Genomic DNA, 14,117 nt, shown 5'->3' with positions numbered 1-14,117 from the left:
CCTCTCAGATGCACCCTCTTGAGCCTTTCGCCATTTTCCACACGAATCCTCAGGTCAGGGCAAGAGCCATGACAGTTCAGCCCCCTCTGATGATAGCAATCAGTCAATCCGGAGAGGCACATCCAATATTGCCCAGCTACTCTTCAGAGACAGATCAGCTGCAATTCTCCTGGCTGGTTCAACACAGATAAAGCAGAACCAACAGAAAACAAAGGCAATGAATGCATAATTTTTCCTTTTCACAGGAAATGTTTTACGGTTCTCTTCCTTTTTCATCAACTGGGTGTTTTGGTTGTTGAACTAAAGTGCAAGAGAGTAAGATACTGAGTTTGGCTTCAGAAGATAAATGGGGAAATTTTGTTGGTTTGCATACATACATTTGTTTAAACCAGGTGACCTTAATGTCCACAATAACCACATGTTTAGGGTTTCAAACCTTCCAGTGTAATTCCGAATTATCTTGTTTTTAAGGGAACATAACCACATCTACATGGGATGTATAATTTTTCTTCTATTGCTGTAGTAGTTATTAAACTGTATTCAGACTTGTAAATTAGTTTTCTTTCTTTTTTTCTTCTTTTTTTTTTTTTAAATAGGCCTAACAAGTTATTCCCAACTATTAATTTTGGAGTAGTGACACCCACACTTTGAATTATGTTTTGATGTCTGCTGTTTTCAGCAGCAGTTATTGGGGAGACAAATGTGTTTGCTGTCAACCATTATAGACTCAAACAAGAATATCCATTGTTTTGCTATTAAATATTTAAATAATGTAAGTTGATATGGCAAATGAGGGGTTAACAGGGCTTACACACATCATGAATCAACAGCATGCCAATGTAAATATGAAAAAGCTTTTTCAGGACTCCGTGATTATTTGGAAAGACAACTACTCATGAAGTAACTACGATAATAAGCTGTGAATATACCAGTAACAGGTACGCTAAAATACTTGAAAACTCTCTCAGAGTGGCGTGGTAACTGGATAATAGTACCACCTCATGAATAATTTATATAAGGTGAGCAGAAGGGCGTAGGTTGGGCTGACAAACTGCGCGTGCTCGTGTCGTTTAGTGTTGTGACGTAACTACTGCGAACGCGTTCGCGCTTGTAGTAATGGCACCTGTCTAGCGCATTTAAGTGAACTGCGTTTATATAATAACTAAGACTGACGTATTATTGTTTTCCACAGCTTGAAATGTAAGAGACATGCGCTCAAACTTGCGGCTCAGTGGCTGGAGGTGTTCTCATCAGTCGACTCCCAACATTAATGAGGTAAGAGAGACGCAAGCATCGAATTACAGATACAATCCATTCTGTATAAATTGCATATGCATTATAGATATAGATAAGGTATCGGGCACATTTGGGCTTTAGCGTTTTTTAAATAAAACCTAATTTTAAGTTTTCAAAAGTCACACAGCCAAGCATGTCTTGTGAAAACATTGAGTGAAAACTGTCTGACTTTGTTAATTACAATTACTAATAATTACTCATTATTTCAGTCCGGAAGTCAACATTCAGCAACTGTGGCAAAGTCTTGTGGTGAGATTGTCCTCAGATTTAGTAAAAAATTTGGAGGTTGTAATTGAAAACCGCAACAGTTTTGGATTATAATCCATATAATAATGTCTCAGTTGTTTATTTTCTTAGGATTTCTGTTTTTATGTGATTGTTAACCATTTTCTTCACAGTTTGTTTCCACACTGCATTTCCAATGCCTTCACATGAGGCTTTTCTGACAGAATACTAACAGTTTTTCCTTGTTTATCAGTAATTTGCCAAAGTAAACATGCAAAGGTTTAATCATGTTTAGCAGTTGTTGTAAATATAAAATACAGAAATCAGTGCAATATTAGTTGCTACAGATATTTTTACTGCCTCAAAATTTCATCATAAAACAGCAAGGCTGTCTGACATGTTGTGTTTGTCTTTTTGTCTCTGGGTGAAATTCATATTTATAGAGGGGTAATAAAAAGACAACAAATATCACAGATGCATTCATAGCACCTTTAGAGCTGGTTTGTAGCCTGCAGAAGAAATAACTGATGTTACCCTGCATGCGCGGATGTTACTGTTTCGATTTAAATTAATATTCCAGGTTAAATGCAAGTTAAACTCCATTGACTGCATTTGTGAAATGCCTTTGATTACTATAGAATAGTTTGTACAATGATTAGATTTTTTCATAGTTGTCTACTATGCTAAATATATACTTTTTCATGCTGTTAAATATCTTATCAGCTGGATATTAGACATGTTAGCAGGTTGCTTAAAAATTCAAACCAATATATGAGCAAATTTTATTCTTGAATAGTTTCTGGTCAAATTGGTTCATATATTGGTGTGAATGAATCCATCTTAAATTCACCCAGTATGTTCTTTGAATTGTCATCAGAACTCAACCCTGCTAAATCTAATATGTATTTAACTCCGAATATACCTATAATATTTCGTAAAAGTTTTAGCTTCATACTGTACTAAAGGTCATATTCTTCACAGGCAGTGGATAATGTGTATTTCTGGCACCAAAATGCCATGACACCATGGAGGAGTCTGAGGACTAGATTTGAGGACCCAGTGAGAGGAAGACGAACACCCCCATGTTTATCTGGCTTTACATCATTTGATGAACCATGGAGATCGGAACACACAACTAGTCCTTTTTTATTCCTGGGCCGGACACGTAGCGTCCCTGAAGCTCTCCATTGCTACAGTAGACCCACTTTGCGGTCAAGCTTCTCTTCGATCAGCATCACCGCCAGGAGTTTGTCTCCTAAAAGGGATTGTATAGCTTATTCAAACTCAACTTTTCATCCTCCTAATACGCCTGACAGACCTCCCTCTTTCATGGCCCGCAGTGAATATAAAACCCCACAAGCCATTGCTGGCACTCCGGTGCCTCCTAGACACAAAACAGTTGTGGTGATGGTGAGCGAGAACAGAGAACGGCATTGTGCCAGTGAGTCCCAAAGCAGTCCTCCTCAAGCTCCACCAGCCCACGAGCATAGCTACACTGAGGAAGAAGATCAAACGGACTCTTTAAAACGTCCTATCTTCCGCTCTTGTGCCCATCTGGAGCTCCTTCCATCCAAGCTGTCCAGATCTACTCTGTACTTGGATAAATCCCTCTCAATCCCTCTTGGACAGACTTTGTATAGATCCACTCTGTCCCTTTCCCTTGGAAAACCATCTTTTACTCAGACCTCTGAGAAACCCGAAACCATGATTCAAACTAAAAAGTCTTACAGTGACTGGGACATGGCAAACGTTGGCGTTGATGGAATTGAAAGGCTGTCCCAGCACCTGAATGGGTCAACCATCAATGGCAGTGCTTTTAAAAGTAATATTGGCTCCGACTCGGACATGCAGTGTTCCACTTTAACATCAATGCCATTTAGAACAAGGTGCCACTCGTCTTCTGCTGCCTTCAGACCAAATGGAAAAGCTAATGATGTCTTAGGGCCTCAGCAGTGCAATCTAAGAGCCAGACAGGCATTCAGCGAGCCATCAGGTACCTATAACACTTACCTGCTCCTCAGCAGTTATGCAAATATATCCATCCTCTCTCTCTTGCTCTTGCTCTCCTTTATTCTGTAGCTTTGCTGTGACATTCTTTTCCGACACACTGTGTGATGTCTTAGCCAGCGCGGTTTCATTTCAACATTTCTCACTCTGGTTGCACACCTTCTGATTGGAGGCTCATGCATTGTTAATGAGACGGCCTTTCCTCAAGCTCCTTTGGGAATGGGAATGCATTGTCAGAAAAAACTATAAATGGCTTTGTGAAAACAAAAGAATGCAACTAGACCGGGAATAGAGTGTGCAAGCTCAAGTGGGTCAATCAGATGCCAGATAAAATGGCCCGCTGGTGCAAATGGGCAAAATAGTTTTAATCTGGCATCATTTGATACAGAGTGCACGGCTGGGTATCCAGAGATGGAGTGAAATCTGTTAAATCTGTAAGTTTGCTGCGAGGCAGGATTTCGGATTTAAACCGAGTGAGTCTTGATCTTGGAATAATGGGATGCTTTTCGAGTAAAGCCAAGTAGCGGACTGTAGCATTATCAGCATCTGATGCTGGTATTTTACAGTTATTTACCTAAGTAGATGCACAGTCAGGATACAGATTTTTTTTTTATAAAGGAAGAGAAAGCAAGCGAGGGGAAGCTATTGAATAGAAAATAGGGTGAGTTTCAATCTTCTTATGTGAGATGATGCATCATTGACTCCACATTACCTTGCATAAAGTCTATTGGTTTCTCTGGCCCCTATTACGGCTAAACACATTTCTTTGTGATGAGTTGAAGGATAACATCCTCCCTGCAGCACACTGATCTTTTGCATGTGGTCCGTGAAGCGTGTGACGGCAAGGCTGCATGGGCTCTGATGAACTAACACCAGGTACCACTGCAGGCAGGGCACTTATCCACAAGTCTTAATTTATTTATGTGTCAATCCTTCACTGTCCTTTTGCAACCCTCTGCATCTGTCTTTTAAATCAGCCTGTCTTTTTCTCACTGATCCTAACATCACTTAGTTTATAGCATTTATTTCTGAGCCAATTTTGAATAAAATGGTGGACTCCCCTGCGATAATCAAGAACTTGAATGTGCTCAGCATAAAATACCATGAAAGTGCAACATCTTACTCCGCTTTAGAGGATCAAGCATCAAGAGCTTGCAAAAGCAATTGTATGATATTACAAACCAGTTTTTTATCTAATAATGAAAATGTTATCTTGTAAATACAATCTGCATGTTAGTAGAAACAGAATTTTGTGGGCAAAAAGGTCCACCGTCTATTGTCAGTTGGGTAGAAATATTAAGAACAATGCGACAAACCTATGTCACCAACCTGCAAAATATGCTGAATTATGGTAAATGTGACATCAACTTTACATGCAACAGATTTATTTATTTTATATTTAATTGTATTATTATTATTATTATTATTATTATTGTTATTATTATTATTATTGTTGTTATTTGGATTGTGTGGTTGTAAAGGAGTGTTTTAAGCATATTACTAAAAAGGTGTGAGTGATGTGACCAAAATCTTTTATCATGATATGAGTAATTTTATTTCATGGTAACTATACATTGCAGTATAGTTATTTTTGCTTTAAATAAGTGCTATATGATATCAACATTTAAAATTCATTGCTTTTAAATACTAAAAAGGTCACAAACCCTATGAGTGGACTGTTCACCTGCATGTCTAACACTACTTTTATGTACCAGTATTGTTTGTATTGCAATATATCAGTACTTATCCAGATAAAAGTGTGTTATAGCAAGTGTTTCATGTTGTATGCCAAGGCACTGAGCTAACATCATTATTCATCTGAACAGGAGTCCCTCAGGTGCGCATAAGGGCCCATCATGAGGTCAGAACAGTTTTCCACACTGCTGAGAAAGTCAGGAGACTTATTGAGTGCCCGGTCTCTCCTCATCTGACTAATTGCACTTGTGGGCCCAAGACTGACCAGCAGGACAGAGGATACCAGTTGCTAAGCTTGAGGGTATGGTTTTACTGAAGGAATCTGGCTACCATGAGATTTTCCTTAGGGTTTGTTCAGACAGGCAGAAAACACTTATTGGGGCGTATCTGACTCAAATACTTTTTTTTCTTTTTTGTAAACTGAACTGCAAAGATGATATGGCATCATTATCATAAAGATGATATGGCAAAATTACAAACCATTACAAACATACACCCACGTATGGTTTGAATTAGTTATTTAATTATGTTGATATTGATATGTACATGTTATGGCTGATATTGTTTTAAATGCTACAACTGAATTTAGGCATCACAGCATTAAAATGTACAGTTCAGTAAATAAGATATCCATTCTGGATTTTTGTGTAAACAAAGCCTCAGTGAATCAAGTTTACTTCCTTCCGTAACACCCAGTTGTGGCAAATCCTAAATATACACCCCAGCATTTCACTGTGGCGTAAACCTTGTGATCATTTCCAAATCTGTGTAGGATGCGCTTGAGCGGTTTCGTCCAGATTTCATCTCTCGCTCTCAGAATCGGGTGCGACGATTGGAACTGAGGGCCAGGGAGAGGCGGAGCTTACAAACAGCTGAATTTATCATGGGCGTGGAGACGGCTTACCGTAGGCGAAACTGCACCAGACCACACCCCCTTAGTGGTAAGATACTCCGTTTTCATTAGCATCCTATGCACAGTTGAGGGAGCTGTGATGCAGATCTAGTGCTGCAGCAATGCAGTCTCAGTATTATTGCTATAACAATTAAATCAGGTATCAATAATAGCAATGAACAATGAATTGGCAACAGTACATCAGTGTGGCAGATGCCTGCAAAAAGTGCCAACAGTGAGTATAAGGGTCATCTTACAGCAGCACAACACATTATAGATGCCTTCACAGACAATTCAATGCTGCAGTGAATCATTTGGTGCAGTAGAACTTCGAAAGTATCAGAACAAACTTGAAGTGGGACAGACTTATTAAAAGAAAACAGATAAAGTAGAGATCTCAAAGACCTCTGCCTGTTTCACTGCGGCCCTGTTGAGAATGAACAATAAATCTTAAATGGTACGACACATCCTATTGCTCCTGCAGTTAACTGATGCCCCCTGTTGGTGCCATTATGATTCTGGAAAAAAGTTTCTCATTCAAAAGTTATGGTATGTGCAAATGGAATATTTGGTCAGTAAGCGCTTTAGTTTGTTGATTTGTAAGGCTAAGAAGGCCAATAAGTTCACAGAATAACCAGAACAGCCTTTAACTAAAGAATAAAATATAAAAAAGAAAATTAATATAAAGCTTTGTAATGACCTTTTCATTTCAGTTATCCTTTATTCTTCAGCTATATATGTGTGTTGTAGATAACCTTTTCAAACCCAAAGACAGAGCCATCTCAGGCAAAGAGATGCAATGGAGATCCAGACGGTGAGTTTTCGCATAAACACCCTCATAATGTCACACATGCACGGGTGCTTATCTGTGCAAGAACACAATATGATTTTCCCCTTTCTGATAAGGACAGTGTTTGCTTATCTCTGTGCTTGAATAAACGCCACCAGATCAGATGAACTATAGTGGATAAAAGTATATATTGACATCAATATCATATATTGATATCAAGATATTTCCTTGTCTGTTTCTGTTTGGATGAAAAGTAGATGAATAACTTCATTCTCCCACCTCCAAGTCACTTTTTTCATGTTATTATGCATTCATCATCCTCAGTCTGTGTTTGCAGGATTTACAACAAACTCCCTGAGGTGACCAAAAAGAAGGAGGAGGAGAGGAAGAGGCTAGTGTTGGAAACCAACAGACTGAGGGCAGATGTGTTCAAAAAGGTTCATTTTTAAATCTCAAACAAAACTGCTTATATTTATATATATATGCCTACTTGTCATAATGGATCGTCATCATATGTATCAGAATTAGGCTATTTGCTCGCACACGAGCAGCTCCGCTCATCTTGGAGATGCGTTCTGTCTTTGCGCTTAACATATTCCGCCGTGTAAATAGCAAATCCAACATGGCACGAGCGCAACTGGCTCTTAAGGGGAATGGAAGATGAGACTCTGATTGGTTTATTGCACGTTACACCCAAAAACACCCATTACACATTAAGAGAATAGGGACAACCCATTAGAACATGCGCATGGGCTCATCAACCATTTTTCCGTCGTTAAAATAGCAAAAGGGGATTTGGACATGCCCTGAGTGCACCTGCGCCGTGCGCTTTACACTTTGCGTTTAGATCGATTAAATAGGGCCCAAAGTGTATTACCATGTTCACACAAAACGTGAAGCAGCAAAATTGTTTTCAACATTGATAATAAACAGAAATGTTTCTTGAGAGTCAAATACATTGAAATAGTTTCTTAAAGATCATGTGACACTGAAAACTGGAGTAGTGGTCAAGAAAATTCTGCCTTGCATCACAAGAATAACATTACATTTTCAATTAGCAGAATAATTAATAACTGTAATATTTCCAAACTTTTATCAGGTTCTTTAATAATAATAATAAAATGTCTATATCCTTTACTATAATGTATTATAGTACTATATTATTATATTGCTGTCATATTTATAAAATGCTGCTTTTTATTTTTTATAGGACAGTATGTATTTTTTACAATAAGAGATATATCTTTTAATGTACTAAAATATATATTTTTAATAATGAGTGCTGGGGGCGTGTCTTATGGGTGTATTTTGGGGCATGGCCAGATTTTCCTTCTTTTTTTGTCTCTAGCTGATCTCATGCCTGAATGTTACTGAAAATGTAAATCGCATTGTTTGCTAATGCCTTAACTAATGATGTGATTAATATATATAAACCTGTGTGTGCAGAGAATGCACCAGGTCACATATTGTTTTTTCATCAAATAACTGATATTTTAAATCATAAGGCAGTCTGATATAATCCAGATTTGACCAGTTTGTGTTAGAGGGAACATGGGAGCAGAGGTTACAGCTGTAAACCCTTTTGCACTGTAAGCTTGATTAAACTAGCTAAAGAGCACAGCCGTTGATTTGAGAATGATTGTGAAAGCCATTGTGAGTAAGACTGTGGAAAAAAACCTCAAATGAACATTGAAAAGCAGACAGTATAAAGCAAAATGAAACTTGCAGGCATGCTTAGCTGAATATAGAGAAAAAATATGGTAGTGTGTTTTTTTCAGGACCCAGATACAGTATGTAGTTACCTTTGTAGGATGTAATTAAAAATGAGAATTAAATTAAAGCATGCCGGGTTTAACAGCTGAAATTAAATTAGATTCAGAGTTTTAACCAAGACTCTGAGAGATGTTCAGTTTTTAGTAAAATCTGAAAGAGAATTAGCTTTTTCCAGCAGCGGGTTCCCTTAGGGATGTCTAATGAGTGTATTCAAGAAAATAATGTTCCTTGAATTATTAGTCAATTAAAATTACATTTTAAGAACTTTTTTTTTTTGCTTGTATGAAAAGTGAAGAGAGAGAGAGAGAGAGAGAGAGAGAGAGAGAGGTGGGGGGGGACTGTTGCTTTGTGCTGATGCTGTAATGGAGAACACTCTAAAGTGATCCTCCAGACTGACCTTTAATGACCCCCACAAGGACAAACACACCTGAGGCTTTTGTCTCCTAATGCGTTCTGTCACAACTGTCAGCCCAAGTGTACCAGTGGAGATTAAACTTGTGCTGCTCTGTGAAAACCTTCCCTTCGGTTAGAAACAGCAGGTGCTGTGTGGTGCCAGACTGTCTGATCTCACCTTGCTGAACTTTTACCTCTGGACTCATGTGTCAAGCGATATATAGAGGCCCATGAGGGGCATTCGTGCAGAGAGCCAACAGTCCTTCGCAACAGCTTGGAAATGATAATAGACAACATGACTGTTGCATTTATTTTGTTGGGTCATTATGGAAACCCACTTAAAGGGGTTGTTTACCTAAAAATGTAAACTGTCATTATTTATTCACCTTCATCTAGTTCCATGTAAGCTTTTTTCTTATGTGGAACACAAAAGGATGCAATCTGAAGACTGGTTGTTTTTACCCCTCATGAAACTGCAATAAGTTGTGACTGAAACTTCATATATTTGTATTTTTTTGAAAGGAAAAACTTTATTAAAGTAAGTGTACATTGTATTTCAAGTCTTCTTATGTCGTATGATAAATTAAGTTGTTATTGACTTCAGAAGACTTAAATATTGTACACAAGTCAGATGAACCCCTTTTATGATCATTTCATTCTTTCATCCTTTCTGAAGCTTGAGAGCTCTTGTCACCTATCATTTTAACAGATTTTTTAGTAAATTCTGCAGAATGTCTCCTTTGGTGTTCCACAGAAAGAAAAAAAAAGTTGTAGAGTTTTGAAAAAAACGTTAAGAAATGAAGACAGAAGTTTATTTTTCAGAGGTTCTTATTAATTGTACTTACCCTGTCCTCCAGCAGAGGTCAGTATAGTTCTTCAAATAATCCTTCCTATCAAACTACTTTTTGATATCCAGATTAATTCCACTCAAGGCTGATTTATTCATGCATTCCTTTTGTTCTTTTCGGTGACAGACACGGCCCTGATACTTAGGGGACTCTTGAGACACAAAGGAGGCTTGTGTCAACAATAATTTCCCTGTTTTTGATGTTTAGAGTATTGAATTCCACACCAGGACAGCTTTCACTGGTATTTTGGATGTCTTTGCTGACAGGCTGATCCCTGGATGCCTAAAACGAGTGCCTTTGTAAAGGAGCAATCTCTTGTCGGGCTGTGTTGTTTTAATGGGTGTCAGGTCCTGTGAGGCTGATACTTTGTCATGAAGTGTCTGGCTCATTGTCTCCCATGAAGCCCTTCTGTTTCTCAGGCTTGCACCTCCTCTGTGACAGTGATGAATTCTTGATAAGTCAGGTTGAAGAAAGATCGAGAGAACCAGGTGAAGGGAGATCAATTTCCATTAATTGATAATGACAATTTTTATCATAAGCAAATTTGCATGCACCTTTACACATTAATTTCAATTTGGAAAAAGCATTAATTTGTCTTTGTAAAATGTAATTTACCTACTATTCTGACTGAAATCATACCAGTCTGGTTTTTGCAAATATTTATTTATTTGTATTTATTTATTGCTTCTTCCAGCATGTGTAAACGTAATCCAACTACAATGTATAATTATATATTTACTGTATGTAATGTATTTAATTAATATTTACATTCAGCATCTCAATTAAGTAAATACATTTACAGTACACTATTACAAAAAATGCTGTTTTTTAAACCCTCTGTTCATCAAATAATCATGAAGAAAAAAATATGGTTTTCAGTAAAAATATTAAGCAACACAATTGTTTTCAGCATTAATTATAAAAATAAATGTATCTCAATTAACAAATCATTAGAATGATTTCTGAAGGATCATGTGACTGGAGAAATGGCTAATAAAAATTCTGCATTGGTATCACAGGAATAAATTATATTTAAATTCTATACAAACAAAAGAGTTATGCAGCCTTGGACAAAGACTGTAGCTTGACTACACAAATACCCTCTGTAGTTCAATTATACAGTTACTGCGCATTTAATGTGCTGTGCTTACTGAGTTTCTTGCTCCATTAGTCTCAGCATCCTTGTTTTAGAGTTTAACTCTTGTTGCCTCTAAAACTTCAAGGAGTACAGTAGTTTTAAAATGCTTGATAGTTTCAAACGTAATGTTCTTAATTACAGTAAATCAAAAGTGAACTGTTTAAACCAGTGATGTGACTATTTGTGAGTGATCTAATGCCTAAATATTTGATTTGCTTCAAGTTTTCACGAGATGTTAGTGAGTTGTTTAAACCATTTCAGTTTTACTCTGGAAAAGAGCAGCATGAACATTCCTCTAGACAGCTCCACTGAGGTCAACACTGTCATTGAACGACTGAATTTTTACAAAAGTTATGTAAATATAATAGATTTTTATTTTGGTTGAACTATTTCATTAAGAGTTAGTCAGAATCAGCAGTTCATGACAAAAGTCTGTTTCTCGAACAAAACCTATTTAACTTTTCCTAATCTACACGGGAATGTGCAGGTTATTCTGTAGCAGCTGACGGAGCGCAGCATCAAAGATAGCCAAGGACAAGGGAAGCAGACAGAAAATAAAATGAATACCTCCGAGGAGGAAAACGCCTCGATAGCAGTATGTGGTTGGAGCACAGATAGCATGTTATCATTGCTCCCGGGGAAATGGCCACCCAGGGGGATGGACAGGGAGAATTCTGGGTAATCTGTAGATTACACACAGTCACTTCCCCCTCATTTCTTCACCACTTGACCTGAGCGTGCAGATGCTTTGACAAACAGGCTGCTTGCCTGGTTCTAGTTTAGTTAAAAGTTTCCTCTCTTTTTTTCCACAGAAACTTTTGGATCAGGTTCTTCAAAGACACGGTGACTAAGGGAAGTGCCTGTTTCATCACAAGACCCATATCCCCTGCGTTCTCCTTGCCTGAGGCAAAGAACTGAAGACGAGCAAGACCTTTGCAGCTTCCTCCTGAGAGTAGAGCTTGGCTTTCTGATGCATTGTTCCAAATATAAAACACCTTTTAACGGACCTGGGGTGAATCCACATGACATATGGATGCTCGTCCATGCCCTGCTGTGTCTGTGCCGTGTGATAGCTATTTTTAAAGATAAAATGTTTGATAATTAAGTTTAAGACCACTTAAGACTCTATAAGACTCTAGACCTGGTTCGAGTGTGTTTTCATTTAAAAATTGTATGTCAAATAAACCCTGCAAAACACATATAGAGTTAACAAAAATGTACTTTTATTATAGTTTATTAGGTTTATTATGTACAGCTTGTTCTACCTTGGAAATAATAGTCATTTTATTTCAAAGGTCATCAACAATAGTCTCAAATATTATTTAAAAAAAAAAAAAAAAAGAAGGAAAGAAAATGCAATATTGGCATCTTTGAACCTGCTTTTATTCAGATTCATTATGCAATTTTCCTCACATTAAAATTTGGACATTATATTCTCCTTCTGTTATAGCCAATTTCAGTAAGTGATGCTGCTTGTTAATGTTAAAATGCCTTGGGGAGGATGATAAAATGAAAAAGTCTCCTTTGCTCTGGAAGTGTCAGGGTTTCTGGTGCAGAACGTGACATTTGGGGTAATAGAATTCAGGAGAGAACAGCGTAACAGGAGATTAGACTGGAAAGTCAGTGATCAGGTGTTAGATGACAGATTGGATGACATGATGATAAAACAGAGACAAGGAACTTCAGGATGGAAAACTTGTCTTTATTCAGTAATCTGAATTCTTAGCTGGTTGTGATGCTTTAAAAGGAAGAGCAAGCAAACATGCTTATTTGAAAATGCAAAAATGTTAACAAGTCCTTGAGTCTCTGAGGTCAATATTCTACCTGCTGGAAACCTTGAGAGAGTTATTATAGAGTGCCTTGCATACCTGAAAGGAAAGTGGAAATGACCCCATTAAGAAAATGAATAATTTCCTTGCAAATAAACTCACAGAATATGCAGAGCCAAATAAAGTTTCTGAATTTCTGCAGCAGTGTTATATGGAAGAAAATTTACTTGACATTAATCACACAGTGATTGCTTGATGTTCACATAATGTTTTGAATGCTATATGCTATTTAATTTAAAATGCACAACCTTTATGCTAGATTATAACCACAGTACCTTGCAAATTACTCTGTGTAACACTGTGCACTGTGATAGTGAAATCTGACATGAAGTAAGTAAATATATTTATTCATTTTAAAGGCTACACATAAACCATTGACCTGAAAAAAATTAATAATAACAAACCTCTATAAACTGACCTGAAATACATGTTAAAAGACTATGAAATATATTTATTTGTGTGCCTCTCTTTCTCTCTCTCTCTGTGTGACCCTTTTCTTATCTTATTTTAGCTATATAATAGCAATGTATCCACTTTATATTGTGTTTAGTTACTGTGTACTTAAAATTAATTTAGCATTTATTATTTACATTTTTAAATTGTACTTACATTTAAGAAATACCTTACTGTAAATACATCTGTAATTAATTTCTGTAGTTACATCGTCATTTATTGATTGAGTGATTGTGTATTACTTTATTTTAAGGTGTCCTTGTTACATGTTACATGTACAGTACTTACTATTATAAGAACAAATTCTGAATAATTACATGCAAGTAACCCTAAGCAAAACCCTAATCCTAACCTTAACCATATAGTAACATGTAGGCTAGTTAATTAATTTTTCTCAGTATGATACTTAAGTATATAATTACCATGTCACAAAACACATTAAAAGAAAGTGTAACCATTGATTGCATAATTACAAAGAAGTTAAAGAAACTCTATAAATTGGGACCATAATGAGCTATTATTATTAATTATGAAACTTTTTAAATAGATAAATCATTGACCTATATATACTATACTATCATTTACCGGTCCCACTTTATATTAGGTGGCCTTAACTACTATGTACTTACATGAAAAATAAGTACAATGTACTTATTGTGTTCATATTTTATTGTAAAACACTTGCTGCTATTGAGGTGGGATAGGGGTAAGGTTAGGGAGAGGGTTGGAGGTATGGGTAAGTTTAAGAGTGGGTTAAGGTGTAAAGTATGGGTCAACA

General features: G+C 36.9%; 1 protein-coding gene across 1 annotated transcript; it reads left to right on the top strand.

The window, feature by feature from the left end:
* Positions 1-1,053: 1,053 nt before the first annotated feature.
* On the top strand, positions 1,054-13,259 carry LOC113095306 (uncharacterized). Its single transcript, XM_026260879.1, has 7 exons — positions 1,054-1,275; positions 2,503-3,514; positions 5,355-5,524; positions 5,996-6,164; positions 6,866-6,929; positions 7,243-7,342; positions 11,870-13,259. The coding sequence occupies exons 1-7, from the start codon at positions 1,210-1,212 to the stop codon at positions 11,906-11,908; spliced, it is 1,620 nt and encodes a 539-aa protein (XP_026116664.1). The 5' UTR covers positions 1,054-1,209; the 3' UTR covers positions 11,909-13,259.
* The last annotated feature ends 858 nt before the right edge of the window (positions 13,260-14,117 follow it).

This window comes from Carassius auratus, unplaced genomic scaffold (genome assembly GCF_003368295.1).
Source record: "Carassius auratus strain Wakin unplaced genomic scaffold, ASM336829v1 scaf_tig00215676, whole genome shotgun sequence".
Taxonomy (NCBI): domain Eukaryota; kingdom Metazoa; phylum Chordata; class Actinopteri; order Cypriniformes; family Cyprinidae; genus Carassius; species Carassius auratus.
Note: the sequence above shows the minus strand (reverse complement) of the source record. Positions and strands in the feature narration are given on the sequence as shown.